The 21,095-nt window shown below is 31.1% G+C and overlaps 2 protein-coding genes across 2 annotated transcripts; both read left to right on the top strand.

Annotated features, from left to right (window-relative positions):
• The first annotated feature begins 4,590 nt into the window (after positions 1 to 4,590).
• LOC124827269 (uncharacterized) lies at positions 4,591 to 9,566 on the top strand. The gene is made up of 6 exons (XM_047300292.2): positions 4,591 to 4,756; positions 4,855 to 4,881; positions 4,982 to 5,044; positions 8,920 to 8,998; positions 9,079 to 9,124; positions 9,216 to 9,566. Exons 1-6 carry the CDS (start codon positions 4,715 to 4,717, stop codon positions 9,223 to 9,225), a joined length of 267 nt encoding a protein of 88 aa, XP_047156248.1. The 5' UTR covers positions 4,591 to 4,714; the 3' UTR covers positions 9,226 to 9,566.
• A 7,092-nt stretch (positions 9,567 to 16,658) lies between these two features.
• On the top strand, positions 16,659 to 17,537 carry LOC124827271 (uncharacterized). The gene has a single exon (XM_047300294.2). It carries the CDS (start codon positions 16,659 to 16,661, stop codon positions 17,535 to 17,537), a length of 879 nt encoding a protein of 292 aa, XP_047156250.2.
• The last annotated feature ends 3,558 nt before the right edge of the window (positions 17,538 to 21,095 follow it).

Here is a 21,095-nt window from a genome sequence, read left to right as displayed (position 1 = left end):
GACAGGAAAATAAGAGTAAGCTAATGTAATTTAATTAACTATGTAAAGAGATAACTCACATAAATCGGATATAAATCAATAAGTCCATCATGTAACAACCAATCATACATTGCCAACCATAACCATACAACAATGCATGCAATGACTGTTCACTTTACTCTGACTGTTTACTTTACTCTGATTGTCCGGACTGTGTGAATTATGTAGCTACGACGATTTTACACTCGTGGAAAGGTAATATGGAAAATCATCAGAATTACCATAGCTGGAAACCCAAGCCACCACACGAGGTTAGCCCTTCATCCCTCACTGTAGCTGGAAACCTAAGTCTACACATGAGTTTAGTCCGATAGTTGGAACCCCAAGCAAGCTATACGCAACCAGACCTCTTGTTATTCTCACCACATGCGCCACCATTCTCTACTTGAGATTCGGTGACCATTAGAATGTCAGGATGAACGACAGCTTAGTCTGACCATATTCATACTTTACAATTCCATAACCATTTCTGAGATATTCCTCCTTGGAACACTCGTTCATATCCATATAATACAAATCACATCATATTTCTTCATATTCATACTATTCCATTCATATCACATTTTAAATACCATACCTTATTAACAAAAATATTTTCTCTTCCATAACACCTTTAAATAACTTCAAACTGAACATTAAAACAACGTCAACATTGAGCATAACTGACTTGGAAAATATCAACACTTATTATGAACAAAACCTGACAGTAGAACACCTCCTATCTGCGAACATGACCGTACGGGATATGGTTTCCCTATGGTGAACATGACCGATCGGGATATTATTTCTCTATGGTGAACATGACCGAACGAGATATTATTTCCCTATGGTGAACATGGCCGAACGGGATATTATTTCCCTATGGTGAACATGACCGAACGAGATATTATTTACTAGACAGAATCCAAAGATTTGACTGAATATTATAGAACATCTATAATTAGACATAAACAAATACTGAAGCTCATAACCAAAACCTAAGAGCCTAGACCGAACACTACAAGCTTAGTCTGAATCCTCTTAGTTACAATTTCAATTACATAATTTGGTAATATGATGACACCGAGTGCTTCGTACATCACCGAGCATTACTGAGACCGAGTGTTGGCATCTGGCCGAGCACTACCAAGACAGTTCAAGATCGAACGGTCAATAACAGTTATAACCTATGACGGACTGAACACTGTTTACAACAAAAGTTATGTCTAGACCGAATGCTACATTAATTTGAAATCAACACTAAACCGAACGGTCATTATCTGAGAATCCACAATAGCAGAACTCAGTTAAGATCGAGCACCAGATAAAAGTCGAACGGTCAATTAAAGACCTTCAACAACTACATAATTTTACAGAGTAACTACATAATTAAGATCGACACCAACCTTACCAATTTCACTTGACCACTGTTTCATAATCATACAAATACACAATCATCATAATCACAACATCAATATTCCACACCAACAACACCGAACACCCAATTCATCCAATTTTTACACTCATACAGCTTTATCCAAATCAATTTCATACACATGCATAATTATCAAACAACATATCCATACATCAAAACTAAGTAATTAAATTATCTAGCTTCACATACCTCTTAACCGGACCGAATAACTCTACCACTTCAGAAATTTGCTCCTAACACCAAAATTCTTAAGAACCTACAGTTCATTGATTTTTCGGTAACGGACCAACCAAAAATACCAGAAAAGTGATCAGAAATCAGAAGAAGAAGCTGATGAACACATGCAACCAGAAAATGTGACTTGCATGTGTCAGACAGTTTCAAAATCCTACAAGAACCCAAATATTGAGACTTACCCGTTCTAAACGAGATGTTGATTGGTGAAAATTGAAGTTCTTGATACCAGTGGTGATTGAGTGTGATCAGATGATTGAAAAGATGAAATGAGATGAAGATTTTCTAGAGAGAAGGAGGAGAAAAGAAGAGGATTGAGTTTTTAGAGAGATGCAGATTCTGAGAAAATGAAATGAGCTGTGCTTTGAGAAAATTTTATAAAATGCTTAAACTCTTTTAGTTGAGACATCTATCCCTCTCTTTCAGATATCATTTTCAGGGTTTTAAAGACTACATTAATTTAAAATAAGTTTGAAAAAAAGCAAGAAGTCTTGCATACTTTTTTAGTTCCAAATTTAAATTAATGTAATTAAATGTGTGCTATTAGAAGTAAACTAAAAATATAAGATAAACCGTGAGAAAAAATGTAGATATCTGCTATTAAATATGTTATTGTTAAAATTGCATGGTGAAAAAAATATAGATTTTTTATATTAAAAAAATGATAAGGGAATATATTTAATTATATTTAGCATAAAAACATTAATGTAAAAAATTAAAATTAAAATAATATAAAAGAAAATTTAATGCAGATTGTTTAGTGTGGATAGAGATAGTGACAAATCAGGTTTAGATTATGCATATCTACTTTGCGCTTCGTCTAAAAATAATCGTCTGGACAAAATATCTGTAAATTTGTTTTAATTTATGCATAGATACTTTTATATATTTTTATGTTTTATTTTTTAATTTTAAATAAAATTATATAAAAATAAATATTTAGAACATAAAACTTAAATAAAAGATAAATAAAAATATAATTCTAATAAAATCATTCAATAAAATATTAATAAAAATAAATTTAGTCTTTTTAAACATAAAATTCAAATCAGCTGTAGTAAAATACAAATTTAAAAAAAAATAAAAAGAACTTTAATTTTATAAAGAAATAAAAATGGATGAAGTTATTTTAAATAATCATTTGCTGATTAATATTTTTTTATTAATAATTTTATTTTGATCACTTGATTTTAAAAAATTATTGAAATATAATTAACTAATAATTATTAGTAAGAAATAAATATTATCGAACACTATGATATTCGTACTCATTCTACCAGTAAGGGAGATAATTAAATACTAATACTAATAATGCATGATTATTAATTAAAAATATTCATTATATCCATCATAAATTTTACTATGTGTATGTATAAATATTTTTATTATCTTTTAAGTATGGAGTAGTATTGCTTTGTAGCTTTCTGAGTGAAAAAAAATTGTGTTCTTACTTATTTTTATCATAATTACTACTATTCCAATCAAATTGGTATACGTGTCTTTTCCTATGTTTGAATTCCATATATTTTTGTCCCAAAAATCAAATTGGTCATATATTTGGTGTTTTAAGATTTAAATGTTGTGGTGTTTTTGAAGTTTTGGGATGGTGTGAAAATAATAATAATGATAATTAGGAGGAGATGTTAGGATTTGATTTTGTTGTCAAAATTAAGATATAATTTTCTTATAAAAAAATAAAATCAGAATTAATTTGGCTTAGTGACGATTATGGTGCATAGGGATTGTAACATCCTAAAAACAATAATGATACACTAATTTTAGGTAGTTACTTGATTGATAATAGAGTTAATTAATATGTGTCTGTTTATTTATAATTACACTACATTACAAGTAATTCCAAATAACATTTTAGTGCAACAAGAAATATTTTTATAAAAAATTGAACTTACTCAGTTTAAGTTCATAATCTTCAACTAACTCATTTTATACATCATTAAGCAAATTCATTCATAGAAAACAATTCATTTCATTGCTAAAAAATCAATCAAAATTTAAAATAAAAAACAAAACAATCAATTCTACATAATTACTCAGCTCAAAACAACTTTATATTACTACACAAGTATAAACATACATGTATCTAAGGTTGGGAAATAAACTACATTGTAAAAAACTATAGTGAACCAAAAAGTAAGTTTCTTGAACTAATACTTTTTAAATTTAATTTTAACATTTTATATTTTAAAATAAATATTTTTAAAATGAAATTTTATCTTAAATTAAAAATTCAATTATTTTATCTAAAAAAGAGAATTGAAATGTAAAATACTTTAATTATTTTATTCAAGCAAATTATTTAAAAAATAAAGAGAATTCAATTATAAATAATTTATAAATATTTCAATTCTTTTAAAATTGTGGAAATATTTTATCCAAACACAGTGTTAGGTAAATTTATATTCATTTTCTTCGAGTTTCATTTGTTTTTAGATATAAATAATTGTATGAGTGAGTTTTCATGAAAAAAATAGGAGATTTTGAGTGTTTTATTTTAAGTGGTTTTTTGAGTTTGACTGAACATTCACTTTAAATTGTAGTATTACGAGGTTAAGGTAAAGAAACCCAATCTTGTTTTAACTTTTAATTTATGTTATAATAATGGAGTTTAGCAATTTGTATGTTGTTTAGTGATAAAACAAAATTTTGTTTTAACTTTTATCAGATAAAAGTAACTAAATTTATACGAAAATTAAAATTAAATTTAACTTAATTCATAGATTAAAAATAAATTTAAATTTATTTTCTGTATTTAATAGAAATATGAAATTTTAGGTTTTATTAAAACAAAATATGCAGATATGTATATTTACAATTTTGATTAAGTAAACATAAATAAATTTTTTAAGGTGGAAGAAAAAGAAAAATACATGAGCCTGAAGAGATTGTATTCTATTGCCCTGTAAAAAATCTTCACTCTCACAAAGAAGTTGCAATTTAGGGTTTTAACTGTGTTCTCACTCGTCTCCTGCAATCTTTCCCGACATTCGTTCCTCCATTTTCGTAACCATGGCGAGCACCAAAGTTCAGAGGGTTATGACTCAGCCCATAGTACCGTCCTCATTCCACGCTCTTTTTTTCTTTTTCCCTTTTCTTTTGCTCTAACTCTAACCTAACTTCATTCATTCATTCCTTCTTTCTTTTTTCAGAACTTGATTTTCAGGTTTCTACAAAGCGTAAGTTTCCACCCACTCTCATTCTAGTTCATAATTGTTTCTGGGGGTTTGCCCCAATTTCCCCTGTTCCTTTGCTCTAACTATTTTGTAATTTACGCAGAAAGCACGCATTCAGATTTGGCTTTTTGAGCAAAAAGATTTGAGGATTGAAGGCCGAATCATTGTGAGTCTTGGTTTTTATGCTTGGTGTTTGACTTTATATGTATGTTATTATTATCGGTATATTGGATTGTGGGGGAATTTAGTTTAATGGTGGTGTTCTGTTGGTCCTTCAAAAAAGATGCTAAAGTTTTCTAGTCATACTGTCTAAAATGTGTATGTATTTTAGTCCATTGCCATATGGGTTTATATGCTCATAAGTAAAATAGCGTGATCTAAATTTTGTTGGCTTCAAAATATTTTGTGAACCTTTTTGGTTCTGGGAGGGGAGAGGGGAGATGGGGATGAATGGTGGTACTTGTTGTAGACATTATACCCTTGTTAAGATATTGATCATTTGAACGATTATTGTTGATATAATAAAACTAGGTATATGATTAATCTTTTTTTTGTCTAAAACACATATAAAGTAATATATTTATAATGAAGAATGGTACAAGGATATATGAAATCCAAACAAAAATGTGGTAAATAGAAGATATTGTTAGAAACAATATCTACCAATATCAAACAATAGCAAAAGTTTACATTTTCCTAATTAACATGAATCCTAATATGTTTAACACTCTCCCTCAAGCCAGTGCATATAAATCATACATACCAAACTTGTTACAAATATAATCAATTCTTGGTCTTTTAAAGATTTAGTGAAAATATCTCCTAACTGATTATTTGAGTTAATGATGTCTCGAAGATACAATCTTTTCTCGAAAGAAATTACAGTCAATCTCAATGTGTTTGGTCTTTTCATGAAAGACAAGATTATAACTTATATAAAGAACTGTCTGATTGTCACATATAAGTGCCATTTGAGTGACATCTCCAAATTGTAACTCTCTAAGCAATTTCTTAAGTCAAAGAAGTTTACAAGTAGCTAAGGCCATAGCTCTATATTATGCTTCTGCACTAGATCTTATAACAAAACTTTGTTTCTTGCTTTTTTAAGAAATCAAGTTACCACCAATGGAGACACAATACCCAGAGGTAGATCTTCTATCAAAAGGAGATCCTGCCCAATCAACATCCGAATAACAAACAACTTTTGTATGATTATTGGAACCATATAACAAACATTTTCCAAGAGATCCTTTAATGTACTTTAATATACAGATGACTGCATTCTAATAATCTTCACATGGAAATTGAGAAATTGGCTCACCACATTGATTACAAAGGAAATGTCAGGATGAGTAACTGTAAGGTAATTTAATTTCCCAATCAATCTTCTATACTACTTAGAATCTGAAATAGGCTTCCCCTTATTTGGTAGGAGTTTGGTATTAGAATCCATGAGTGTGTCAACAGGTTTTGAATTCATCAATTGGATTTCTCCAAAATATCCAATGCATACTTCCTTTGTGATATATCAATACCATCATTGGATTGTGTTATTTCAATACCCAAGAAGTATTGAGTTTGTCAAGATCTTTGGTTTGAAATGGTGGCAAAGGGGTTGTTTCATTTGGTAGATGTCGTGGTGGTCACTGCCTATAAGAACAATGTCATCAACATATACTATCACATAGACACATCCAGCACTTGAGTGGCGGTAAAAGACTTAATGGTTTGCCTCATTTCGAATCATACCAAATTATTGAACCATTGCTAAATTTGCCAACCAAGTGCTAGGAGACTGTTTTAAGTCATATAAAGATTTGCAAAAACGATATATAAATCTGGAAGACTCTCCTGAACAACAAATCCAAGAGGTTGCTCCATATAAATTTCTTCCAACAAATCTCCATTGAGGAAAGCATTTTTGACATTGAGTTGATAAAGAGGTCATTGTTAAAGAGTAGCCATGGACAGAAATAAATGGATAAAAGTCATCTTTGCTATCGGATAAAAAGTATCTCCATAATCCAATCCAAAAATTTAAGTGTAGCCTTTGGCTACAAGTCGAGCTTTGAAGATCAATAGTACCATCAGGACCAACTTTGATAGCAAAAATCCACTTGCAACCAACAACAAATTTCTTAGATGGTAATGGGACGAGCTCCCAAGTTTCACTATCCTGAAGAGCACATAGTTCATCTATCATGGCTTGACGTCAACCAGGATGGGTTAAGACATCCTTGACAGATTTAAGAATGGACATAGAAGAAATAGACGAAAGACATGTATAAAAAGGTGAAGACAATATATGGTAACTCAAAGCAATATAATATGGAGAGGGATTATGAGTAGAATGTATATCTTTATAGAGGGCAATTGGAAGGTCAAACTTAGTTGTCAGAGTCGGAGGAGACAAAATAGTTGGCACTTGAATTGAGTCACTTAGCGGTTGTTGGGAACAATGTCTTCGACTATAAACTGGAAAGGGGAGGTGGAAGAGGAGAATTTGACGGTGGACTAGGCACAACTGGAGTCACAGACAACAGGAATATTAATTGTAGTAGACAGAGACATATAAGAAGAAGGACCATTAAAATAAAAAGAAGACTCATTGAAGGTTGACATATGCGAAAATAAAATAGCAATTAAGAGAAGGAGAGAAACACTTGTATCCTTTTTGTGATTGAGTAAATCCTAAAAGAACACATTTGTGTCATCTAGGAGATAACTTATCAAGACCAGGACTAAAATTATGAACAAAACATGTAGATCCAAAAAATTTAATAGGTAAAGAATGTATAGGTGCATGAGAAAATAAAATAGGATGAGGAATTTTATTATTTGAAATCGAAGATGGCTGCGGTTAATAAGATAACATGTAGTTTGAATAACATCACCCAAAAACCCTCACCATGAATTAAAAGTGTGCAAGTTGTTTCAACAAGATATCTATTCTTGTGCTCAACCAATATATCTCTTCCAAACTTTGGTCTTGTAAACAAACAAAATTTTTTGGAAAAAGAAATAACACAATCAAGAGAACAAGTTAGATGACTAATGGATAATAAGTTAAAGGATATTATCAATGGTTAAGATGGAAAAATATTAACAGTACTAACTCCATGAGATAAGACTCTAGACCCATCAGCCATTGTAATCGTAGGTAAATTATCCAGAGAGGATAAAGAAGCAAACAAAGATTTATTACCAGTAATGTGATCCATGGCACTTGAGTCAAGAACCCAAGGTCCAAGAGAAGAAGGTTGAGTTAGGCCAACAAAAGATATACTTGTGCGTGTAACAAAAGCACGGGAACTAGAGTTCTGACAATCCTCGTATCATTTGAGAAATTCATTAAAAAGAGAAAATTGGCCTGCACTATCAAAAGAAGCATCAGAAGATGCCATATAGAGAGAAAAATCCTAAAACACCAAGGTTCTCCAATCAAGGCAACAAGCACAAATCCTGAAAGAGGAGAAAGAGGCGACTTCAGCATAGTTGATTGTTGCCCAGATGATACAATCTTATCCAGGAAAAAGTACACTCAGTCCTAAATTTGATTTCTCCCGTAGCATAAACAAAAAAAATCAGAGAAACACGCAAAAATAAAACAGAGATGAAGATGCCACAATCTAGCAAATTGATGAGTCAATAAAGATTTGCCACATAAATCTCAATCTTTTATAAGAACCTGTGTTCTATGACAACAACCAAGAAAATCCTTTCTCAATGAATTCAAAATTCAATTATTGACCATCAAAAGCTTTAGATTCTAGATATCATGTTGAATATAGCAAAAGTAGGTATATGATTAATCTGGAGTCTAAAACACACATAGGATAATATATTTATAATGAAGAAATGATGCAAGTACATATGGCAACCAAACATAAATATGGTAAATCGAAGATAGTTTTAAAAACAATATCAACAATATCTACCAATATCAAACAATAGCAAAAGTCTTCGTTTCCTTAATTAATATAAAACGCAATATATCTAACAATAATCAAGGATAATGTGATTTTGTTCATTTCCAAACAGGGTTTTGATGAATACATGAATTTAGTTCTTGATGATGCTGAAGAAGTGAACATCAAAAAGAAAAGCAAAAAGACATTAGGTATGCTACCGTTTGTCAAATTTTGTTCTATTTATCTTAGCCACTTGTGCATTTTCTGAAGAATTTCATTTTTTGATCAGGGAGAATCCTTCTTAAAGGAGACAACATAACCTTAATGATGAGCACGTAAGTGAAATTAAATTGTACTTAATTTTGAGCACATAACCTTAATAAGTGAAGTTTTATGAGACAACGAATTTTCTTCTCTAAATTTCAGGGGGAAATGATGAACAAGCAGGACATATGTGGACAATGCTCCTATCCTACAAGAAAGTAAAATTCTATTTCCCTTTTCAGTTTACTTCTTGTTTGGGTCGTTAACTTGTTGAATATGTTATCAGAGAAATATGATCTTGTATGAACACTAGATATATTTTTTTAGTTTGGCAGCTTAACATGATGGTTAGTTTGTTTTCTTAATTTTGCCTTCAGTTTGCCTCTATTAACCCAATTCCTACCTGGAAGTGGATGATTTGATGATGTATGACACTGATATTATAACCCTCCCCTCATTCATTGGAATTCTCCTTTTATTATTTCTTTATATCATAATCAACATCTTACAGTATTCAATCCTTTATAGGAATTTGTCAGATTGATTTCTTTGGGATGCCATTTATTTACATTTGCTAAGGTTTCACAAAAGGCAAATGCCTATTATGCAGGTTGTGAAATAGACTTTTGCAAGATTCACATTTAGATATATTGAATGGGACTGCTTTCAAATACTATGACACTAGCTTCAAGTGATTTAGTTATTTTGAACGGATAACCTTTTTGGTTTTTTCGATTTTCTGGCGCTTTGACATCATAGAGTTGGTGTTTTCTGTGAAAAATAAATATTTTAATTTACTTTAAACTTAAAACAAATGTAAATGCTAATATTTTATTTAGACTGGTAATCTTTAGGTTTTCAATTTAAATGAATTTAGTTGCCATATTTGATTAAATAATTTTGAGAAATAGTCAAATTTAGGTTAACAATCAATTTTGAAAGAGCATTTTTATGTTTATTTCTAAAAGGATCTAGTTTTCCGAATTAAACATATAAAGTTGTATAAGATGATCAAGAAACCTTCATGAAAATAAAATGACCATTTGAAAATCTAAAATTTAAATTCTTAAGAAAGTTCGAACATAAATTAAACTTACAATTTGAAATCTTAAAATTAGAACTGAAAGTAACGATATAAGAGATAAATTTGCAAGAAAAAAAATTGAAGGATGTAAAGATGTAAGTCCAAGAAAATTATATGAACTCAGTTCATAATCAATGGTAGTCAAAGCTCCAATACGATTTATGCTATACTAAAATTCGGTGTAAACACAGAAGAATGGATATAGGACAAAACAAACACACTGTAATCATTCAGAAAATTAAGAACTCAGATCAGAAAACTTATGTGGTTGATGCCTCCATCCCCAACCACAATCGCGAATGTGAGTTGCATCACGAATTAGAGATGCGAACAGTAACTGAACTCGATCAACTGATCAAGCTGAAAACGGATCCATTAATCTGAGTGTATTATACACCACGACACTGGAACAAGAACAGAAAAAGAGAAGTGAGTGTAAGTAAATATATAGCTGAAAAAGAGAAATAATAAACCAGAAGAATTTGAATACTTGATGGTTTTTACTAGTCTTTCTTATTTGATCTTGCAAATTTATTGATATTTTATATCAATTTTTGTCACACCTAATTATGTACATATATTTTCTTAGGATACTTCTTTATGACAAGACCCATGTATACAAGACTAGATTTTATACAGAGACACATGTTTATAAAGGAGGTTCAGCCTTTTAACCTTGAATTGACTACCGTAACTTTCATTTCAATTCGATTGACTACCGTAAAAAAATATTTATTCTTATGTCAACATAAAAAAAACGTATTGATGATGAACAAATAATTAATTAAATCTCTCAACATCACCCAAAATTAGTAAAAAAAAAAACTATATGGAGAGTAAGGTTCAAATACCAGGAGACTTAGATAAACTTCTGCACAGGAAAGTTAACATAATTTGTTCACATCACTTTTAGTAGGAAAAAAATATTCATTCTCATATTAATGCACAAATAATTCATTTATTATGACAATAATAATCATATAATTAACCAAATTTGTCAACATCATCCAAAATTTGTAAAAATAAAACTGCACGATTAGGTGGGTCTGGAGAGGTGGAAATAACTGGGAACCTAGAGATAAACTTCTGCACAGGAAGGTCTACACAATTGTTGACATTATTTTTAGTAGGAAAAGATATTCATTCTCATGTTAGTTCACAAAAAAATTATTAATTTAACTAAATTTGTCAACATCATCCAAAATTAGTAAAAAAACTACACAATTGGGTCGGGACTAAGGTTCAAATAATTGGGGACATAGAGATAAACTTTTGTGCAAAAAGGTCAACAAAAATGTTGACATAATTTTTAGTAGGATAAAATATTCATTCTCATGTTAATGCACAAACAATTCATCTATGATGACAATAATGATCACATAATTAATCAAATCTGTCAACATCATCCAAAATCAATAAAAAATTGCACAATTGAGTGGGGACCAAGGTTCAAATAACTAGTAAACCATATTTTGAAAAAACCATATTCATTTGCATGTTTAAGTAAAGGTATTATCCTCAGGCGGACGTTGTAGGCTGCTAACACTTTTTCTACGGAGTTGGTTTTCGTAGACCATGTCTTATTTTACATTTTTTTATAGTTTTTCTAAAATACATTATGGTAGCGACTCCAAAATCTCTTTTGAAACTTCATTCTTTTTTGTTCGTCGTGCCGTCACGATTTTGATTGTGACAATGACAACAACATAAAAAAGAGTAGGGGCTAGGATCTGCAAGGTAGCTCCAAAGCGTTGAACTCCTTATTCTAGAAGTGAACAACAATAGTAAACATGTTGAAGTTAAGATAGGAGAGGTTTTATTTTGACAACTCAATCAAATTGAAGATGTCAATTTTCATCTAGTGGGTCTTGTAAGAAGTATTGTAAGAAGTATTAACCTTATCTAACCATTTTAAATGATTCCATGGAAGACAAAGTGTTTAGGGGACCACCAAAGCATAAGCAATGTTGTCAATAGTGTAAGGAATGAGTACTTGAGTCTCGCAAATCTTCTTGGACTTTTCTTCGAGATGAAAAACTAGAGTGAAGAGTTCTCATTGATTTTGACCATGCCAATGGATGAGAGGGGCAAAAGAAGTATTCTTGGAGGAGGAAGCCATTAAATCTATAAAGAAAAAAGTGTTTAGTTTGTTGAAAGAAAGGAATGTAGGGAAGATTATAAAGAAAGGAATGTAGGGAAGATTATAAAGCAAGAGAGCAAGGCACAGACATTGAGCCCGAAAAGAGAAAGAAGAATATTAGAAAAGCTTATAAGACTCAAAGACATTACAATTGAAATAATAACGAGACCAAGCCCATTAAAGGAGAATATAATATTATCCTTGTAACAATCTGACAGTTATACTCAAGTAGGCGTTGGTGACGCATTAAATGCGAAGATTTTGAAGAGACAAGTGATAGTTTTAGCAATCAATACATAAGTGTGCAAGGCAAAATAATGTAGAGAGCCATGAGATTTAAGACTTCGGTTGAACATCAAGAGAATACTTGTTCATGAGAAGTGATGAAGCAATATTCTCTTAGGGGGCATTTGTAAGGGCATTGAGAAGTGAATTGAATCAAAGTGATAGAAAAGGTCAATACAAGGAGATTAAAGAGAGTGAGATGATGAAGGAAGAGAGGCATGTATCAAGACACTAAAGATTGAGAAAGGGAATCAAAAGAAAATGCTACGAAGATCTGTTACCAATGAGAATCATTGAAGCCTTAAAAGATTTTGATGATGATCACTTCAACACTTAAAGGATAACTTACAATCTATGTTAAGTCCTTTTTGTTGTAGATTTCATTGTAGTAGGCTTAACTTTAATTTGTAATACAAAAAGATCTTGTATTTAATTTTTAAGTGTAGAAAGCTTGCGGCAATAATCGATTATCTCTTAGGATAATCGATTATCATATCAAAATTAGGAAAATACTTATATTCAACAATAATCGATTATCTCTTAGGATAATTGCTTATCACTTTAGATAATCTATTATCATTGACAATTGAAAGTTGTCTGTTCAGCTTTTTACTTAGCTCTAACCTTGGATTATATATATATATGTACACATACATATACATATATATGTACACATATACATATACATATATATACACACATATGCATACACACACACACACATATATATATATATATATATATATATATATATATATATATGTATACACATGTATGTATACATATATATATATATACATACATGTGTATACATATATATACATGTGTATACATATATATATATATATATATGTATACACATGTATGTATATATATATATATGTATACATACATGTGTATACATATATATATATATATATATATATATATATATATATATATATATATATTATTTCATAGTTCTTAAAAGGTTTCTTAAATCAATACAAAGTACAGAGAAGTGTTTGAGGAAAGCTTGAGGTTCGGTGCTTGAAGAAGGAAAAGCTAGTACTTAGTGTGTTTAAGTTGGAAGTGCTTCTTTGCTAAAAAGAATCAAGTTGTTCATTTCCTTGTGTGTCAATGAAAGGTGTTTTGTCATCTCTTATCAATTAAGAGAGGTGTTTCCTGATCTTGTATTCATTGTTATATTGTATCTTGATTTTCATTTTATTAAAAAGTTAATCATTTTTGTCAATAAGGATTAACAATTGGATGTAGAATCTTTTGATTTGAATCAGTATAAAAATTACATGTGTAAATCTTCTCATCCTTACTTTACTTATTTTCATCGAAAAAATTTCAAAAAGAAAATCGCTTTTTAATTAGAATAAAAAATAAATAAATTTGGATAGAGAGATGTTATTCATAATAATTGTCGCATAATGTAAGAGGGATGGAAACACCTAGCATAACATGACAATCTTAGGGTTGTTATTTTATTAATTTAATTTTTCTTTTCTTTTATCTTTAATTTAACTGTCAGAAAAGAGGAAAAAAAATATATAAGTAGGTAACTCAAATGTAAAATAATGGTGGAAAATTATAGTTACAATTCAATCACTTTCAAAACCCACGAACAGGAGAAATGGAAAATCTAGTGATAAATATAGTAAGTTGGATCATTACTTTCATAAATTTCCTTTACCAGTTCTTCTTTTATCCTTAATAAATGTTTATAATATATATGTAATTGCCGAAAAAACGCAACAAGAGTACCTTATTGAAATACATATATATAAAAGAATTCAATAATTTAAAAATATTGAAAAATTAATTCATAACATAAGTGAATTGTATATCAAATTCGTGTTGATAATAAAGTTATAAATATGAATACCCTCTAATTCAAATTAAAAGTAATTAATTTACTAATCCATTAATAAAAGAATCCACTTAATTTATAAACACTTTAAGGATAAAGCAATGAGTGATTATTGGAAAGTGTTTATCCATTATTTTGGAGATCCTTCACCGTCTTTAGTTTCTTAGTACCACACTTATATATTTTAATAGTGTGGATATTTTTTTTTATCAATTTTTTGTTATTTATTTGTCATTTAAAATTAAATTAGGTAGGAGGTGCCACTTAAGTGAAAATATCTGCAACGATACAGATTTATCACAGTATTGATATTTGAGTTGGTTTTGAGAAATATTAAAAAAAAAACTTCACTGAATAGATTTATATAGTTCGGCATGTTTATTTTTTGGTTTAATGTCTTCATAAGTCCTTATTTTTATCCAGAATTTCAAATAGGACCCTTTTTTTTGGCGTCTCAATTGGATCCTTATTTTTGTAAAATTTGAACAATTAAAGGTCTGCCGTTAAATTAAACAAACGACCGTTTAAGTGTTGATTACATGGCATGGTCAAACTTCAAGTTAATGAGACGTGACATTATAAATTAATTTTGTATTAAAAGTTATGAATGCATGATGGTGTAATAAGCTTTTTGAAAGGGCAAAGTGGGAAAAATAAAGACTTTCTACTTCTTCTTCTACCTCCACATTCTCGCTCCTACGTCCCAAATTTCCATGGCTGCGTTTTGGTTCTTTTGAATTAGGAATGCACGAACCTTGAAGGTGGTTTCCCTTGCAGGTTGCGATTGGGATTCTAGCTTAGAGGAGGTGGATAGAGATTCACAGTAGTGCTCTGGATGCTTTATCAGGGTTTCTGTTGTGGCCAGATTTGGGGGTTTTTGGGTTTTTCTGGTTTGGCTTTGCTAGTCCGGTGATGGTGGGGAGCGATAGTTTTAGTGCTTGCAGTTGGAACGTGGAGGAGATTGAATCTTGCGATCTGGCAGAGAGGAACACGCTACTGGTTATGCGATAGTGGAGAAGACAAAGATGTCGCGGCGCACTCGCGATGATGGAAGGACATGGTCTGAAGGTTCTCATGACGGTGTCCATGGTAGCGCGAGGTAAGATTGGACGAACTCTGTCTGTGTCGTGGTGGTCATAGAGGTTGGCGATTTGGGTGGTGCGACTGGGTTGTCTGCTTTGCGCGGATTGGGGTTCATGGCGTTGGTGGCGGCGACTTTCGCTCCGACGAGGATGATGATGGGGGAGGCTCGCGATGATGATTTTGCGAATTGGTTTTCTCTGTTTAGGTTTCTTCGATTTTGTGCTTTGATTGACAAAGAAGATGATGGGGGTGTGTCGCGATTCTGATGGTGGTGGCTGTGGAGGCTCGCGACTCTGCAGCGGCACTAACGGTGTAGATGAACAACGGTGGTGGGCCACGGCGAGATGAGCAAGGTGGTGGTGCTTCAACTTGTTTCAAACCGATGTTCTTCCCCACCAACACTTGCATCTACTTCAACAACAACGATTTTGTGGATGAATGATGAGGCCTATGACTTAAATTTCCCCAATTTCATTTCGACATAGCAATTACAGAGAGAATGTATAATACCAATTTCTAACTTTGCCCTTTCTTTAATTGAATTTACATTCTGTTTACTTAATTTTTTCATTCAAAATTTAAAACAATAGAATTGAGTCACGTTTTTAATGACACATATATTAAAATAATACTGTCAGCATATCAGGTGACACAGTCCTTAACTGTTTGATCAATTTGACGAAAAGTTCCTATTTAATTCAATTTTAAGAAAATAAAGACCCAGTTGAGACTAAAAAAAAAAGGTTCTATTTGAAATTCTAGATATAAACATAGACTTACAGAAACATTAAATTTTAATTTTTTTTCTAAGAGCACTGGTATATTAATAACAGTTACACTTATTTATACTATTTTTTTAATAAAAAATAAAACTTTTTTCTTCTTTTGGTGAACCTGTACTGCTTGTCTGCCATTTGTACTTCGATATTAAATAGGATATGCCAACTTTTTGAAGCATATTATAAATTAATTTTTAATTAAAAATAGCATCACCAAAGTGAAAACTAGTTTCCACGAATATTCTCCAGGAAATTCTCTATTTTCCATTATTTCATTTCTCTTTCCCCTCTGTTCAAAACCACCACCTTTCTCTCACCAGTCACCTCAAAACCCACTTCAAAAAATTCTCCCTTTCTCTCTCAAACTAATCCAATGCGCACTTTCCCAAAAAAGAAGCGAGTCACTGACCCCTTCGACGATCAGGCTCGAGCCCGACTCGTTGGTGCCGATCACTGGAATTTTAACTCCAGCAGTACCCAGTGTTCCGGTGATAGCGACTCTCTCTCCCTGTCTAATCTCGTCCACGGTTTCTTTGAAGAAGACACTAACGGCTGTAGCGAGGATAAACTGTTCGATGACTCCGACTGTGACCGAGTTGATTCAGTCAAAGGCTCGGACCATTCTGGGAGTAACTCAACCAGTCTCGCAATCTCACTCTACAATGGGGACGCTTACCGAAACTTACTTATCGCGCATGTTTCTGAAGCAGTTGAAAAGTTTGCAATTCTGAAAGAACAAAACGCAACGCTCTTCCGTGGGAACGTGGCAGGGTTTCTCCGGGACAGGCGGCACAACGCCGTCGTATGCGAGACCACACCGGACCCCTCTGGTGGGAGCCATGAGTTCATTGACGTGGTCCAGTCTGGAAGTACCACGTGGCGATACTTCGTGGACCTTGACTTCCACGCACAGTTTGAGATATCGAGGCCGACGCAACTGTTCTCGGAGGTACTGGCTGCCGTTCCCTGCATCTTTGTTGGATGTGCGGAGGAGCTGAAACAAACAGTTTCCAAGCTGTGTGAGGCATTGAGACAGTGTTTCAGGAGCAAGGGTCTTCCGGTTCCACCGTGGAGGAAGAATCTGTACATGCAGAATAAGTGGTTTGGTCCATGTCGCAGGTTGGTTGCAGACCCGGTTCGGATGGCTGCGAATGGCGTTAGTTGCAGGTTGGTGGGGTTCGACAACACCGTCTTTGAAGCTGGAAGTGGTGCGCTGTTTGGACAAGATGATCCAAGTAGAAGTGTTTATTAGATTATGATTATTATAATTTAATAAAATAATCAGTTTTGTTGCTGCTATTCAGGGAAGAATCTATTTTGCAAAATTGTAGTGTAAAAATTAAATTAGAACTTCCAGTTTATCCATTTTAGTACCATCATTCTATATAGTTTGAGTTTAATTTTTGAAGACTATGTTAATTATTTTTTTCTGCTAATATTGCTTCTTCAGTTGCGTTATGATGTTTTTTTTTTATATTATTCTTATTATTATATATTAAAATGTTTAATTAACTAAAGGTAATGTAAGAAAACACAGCGGATAAGAAAGTGATAGTGTCATTGTAAATTTTGAAAATGATAAATAAATAAGACTTGTAAAAAATATATACTTGAAAAGAAAACAATGGAGTACTATTCTTTAAGGTGTTGTGATAAATTGACATGATAAACTTCCGGATCAAGTTGGTGAACTATCCTATCTATTTTTTCAATTTATGAAAATAATATAATAGCAACACTTGAATTTATAAAATAGAAGTAATATCTTTGACTTAAGAGAATTTTATTTATCATATAAGAATAATATTTGAATAATTTTATGTCGCTGTTTAAATACTCAGTAAAAAGATGCTTAATGCACAGAAATGCGGCGAATGAACATTGTTGTATTCTGAGTACTGGATGGAATATTCGGAGGAACAAGTATCACGTGTGAGCACAGCAGGTTCAATGTCGTATGTTCATATATTTCTTAACTTTTTCTAAATAAGAGATGTGAATTAAAAAATAAGTTAAGAAAATAATTAAGACTACTGTTTTCTATTAAAAATTCTAGAAGTATCATAAATTTTTTTAAAGAATATGTTAAGTGATAATTAGTTTATTCAATAACTAAAATAATAAGAATTATTTTCTTTCTTTCATTATATCAATATCCCAGATCTTATCTATTTTGAAGACACAAAAATTAAACATACTTAATAATTTTATTCATTATTAATTTTGTAATAAACAAAATCATGGGATGATGAAAAAAATAAAAAGATCTAAAAATATAATATTGAGAATAGTTATTATAGTTTATTTTTAAAAACTATGAAAAACAAAAAAAAAAACATGTATAAAAATATATGAGAATTGGTGGTCCACTTTTTGAAGACCTTTCCATTAAAGTGATGATTTCAACATTGTATCGTACACTCGTCATAACAGTAATAGTCAAATTTGAATAATGAGATATGAGAAGTGTTGGTAACATTTTTTAAATGTACATTTTTTATGTATAAAAAGACTGTTTAATAGGATTTTTCAAACTCTTTCCTATGTACTCCTAATTATTTTATGGTTAATGTTCTCAAAGTTATTCAATATATTAGCCAGTTTTCATATCTAAATGCAAACATTAATAAATGTATTGATGCCACCAGAACATTTTTCCAAAGTTTATTTATTTGTTTTGTATTTTTAACATAATTTAAACAAAATATATAACATACGGGAGTTTACTAACCACATCAATTATGTAGATATTGTCAATAGTTTAACAAGAAAAACTAATATCAATTATTATATTTTAATAAAATTTTTAAATAGTGAGAAACATGCAGAGAAAATTCTTAAGAGCAGAAAGACATCAAAGTTTAGTTCATAATGTTAACATGATGTCGACATGAGTGTTTTCCAGATTCTTCGTTTGATTTGAGTGTTCTGGAAAGCAAGTTACTTTTCTTCAATGATTTGGATTTTCTTTTGAAATCCACAAGCATTATGCTTTTCTTTTAGTATTGGACAGATTTAAAAATACTTCTTTTAAAATTACACTAATTTAAACTAGTGAAGATACTGATATGATTTATTAAGTACAATGGAACTAAGTACTAATTAAATAACATTTTAATATTCTGTCATGTATAAATACATCAATACAGAAATAAAAATCAACTTTAATTTAAAATCCTATATAGTTAATATAATGAAAATAATTCATAATAATAATAATAATAATAATAATAATAATAATAATTTTAAGACCAAGGCTTTTTTATTTTGCTTAAAATTAATTTTAAATATTTAAAATATCAAAGTTAAGGTTGAAAATAGCATCAATAAAATCAAATTAGTAATAGTAGAAGTGGATTTAACATTTTAAAACTTATCTTGTATATAGTTCCAAATTTAATAGAACTACTCTAAAGTCGTAAGACTATATTTTTTTATAGATTCCGTTAGTAGAGAATAATTGTTTATTACAAAAATCAAATAAAGAAGAGAATATTATATGCTATCTTCTTTTCGTATCAAAAGAAGGTTTTGTAAAGGATATATAAAATAAAATAATAAAAAAACAATAATATTTATATAGAGACCTTGGTAACGTTCCAAATTATAACACATAACTTTCCAAATTATTGCACTTAACCAAAAAAAGTAATAAGGTCTTTAATAAATAAGATAATATTGAAACCAAACTTTCTATTCTACGCCTTAGCTTCATTGTTTCCTAACACCTGCTCATTCCTGACATCATCTAAGCTCACACCATTAAGATGGTCATTGCAAAAAATAAAACAAACACATAAAAAAACAAAAACAACAAAGGTAAACTAATATGAAAAGAATAAAACATAGAATTCACAAAATAACATATAATATTTTCACTTTCAAACTAAGCACAACATTTAAACATATTATAACATCTAGACTCAAACATCCAGATACATGTATTATTATCAAGCTATGGTGGGTTGTGCACTTGTGGTGCCTCTACTACTCTCCAAGTCATTGTCAATAGGTTTCATCCTACTACTCACAAGGTTAGTCTATTAAACGCCTTAGGCCCTAAAGTCTCTAGACCAGGACCTCATGCTACTTTCACCACATGTCTCACCCCTCTCTACTTGAGAATGAATATCCATTAGAGTTTCAAGATAACCCCAAAGACTGAGCTCCTACAATAATACATACACTACTTGAAACAACCATCAAATTTTTTCCTTAAAAACTCTTTTCAAACCATACTTTAATACATACATAACCTCATGTATAAACCATAATGTAATTCAATAGATATTACTAAACCAACATTAAAGTATAAAAACATTTCCATTCATAAGAAGCAAAAGAGAAGAAAACAAAAGAAACCAAACATTTATACAGGGCGCCCAACGCTAGAATCCTTGCGCTCAGCACCAGAATCCTCGCGCTCAGCACTAGAATCATGGCACTCAACACCAGACCATGCTCACCCAGCGAGCTCACCTAGCACCGAGCGAGAGTGCAAACAAAGAGTTCTCCGAGCCTAGCAAGAAATTTCGCTCAACCCCTGAAACATATAATTATCCTTTCACTATTAACTTGCCCAACAATCCTACCCTCACCTAGTGCTCAAAACCCATAGTAAAAATGTCGCTCAGCGCAAAAATGGAGTGCTTAGTGCCCTGTGTTAAGACAAAATCGTCTATAAGACTCATATGTCTAAACACTTTCATGTTATGAAGTTTAATCAAATAACATTAAATGAGACAAGAATCTAAAAACATTTAAACCAGAAGAATAAGATACACAGAAACATAAGTGCTAGAAACAAGAT

Source organism: Vigna umbellata, chromosome 5, assembly GCF_029865625.1.
Source record: "Vigna umbellata cultivar VRB3 chromosome 5, Vumbellata_1.0, whole genome shotgun sequence".
Lineage (NCBI taxonomy): Eukaryota > Viridiplantae > Streptophyta > Magnoliopsida > Fabales > Fabaceae > Vigna > Vigna umbellata.
This window is presented reverse-complemented; position numbering and strand designations above follow the sequence as displayed.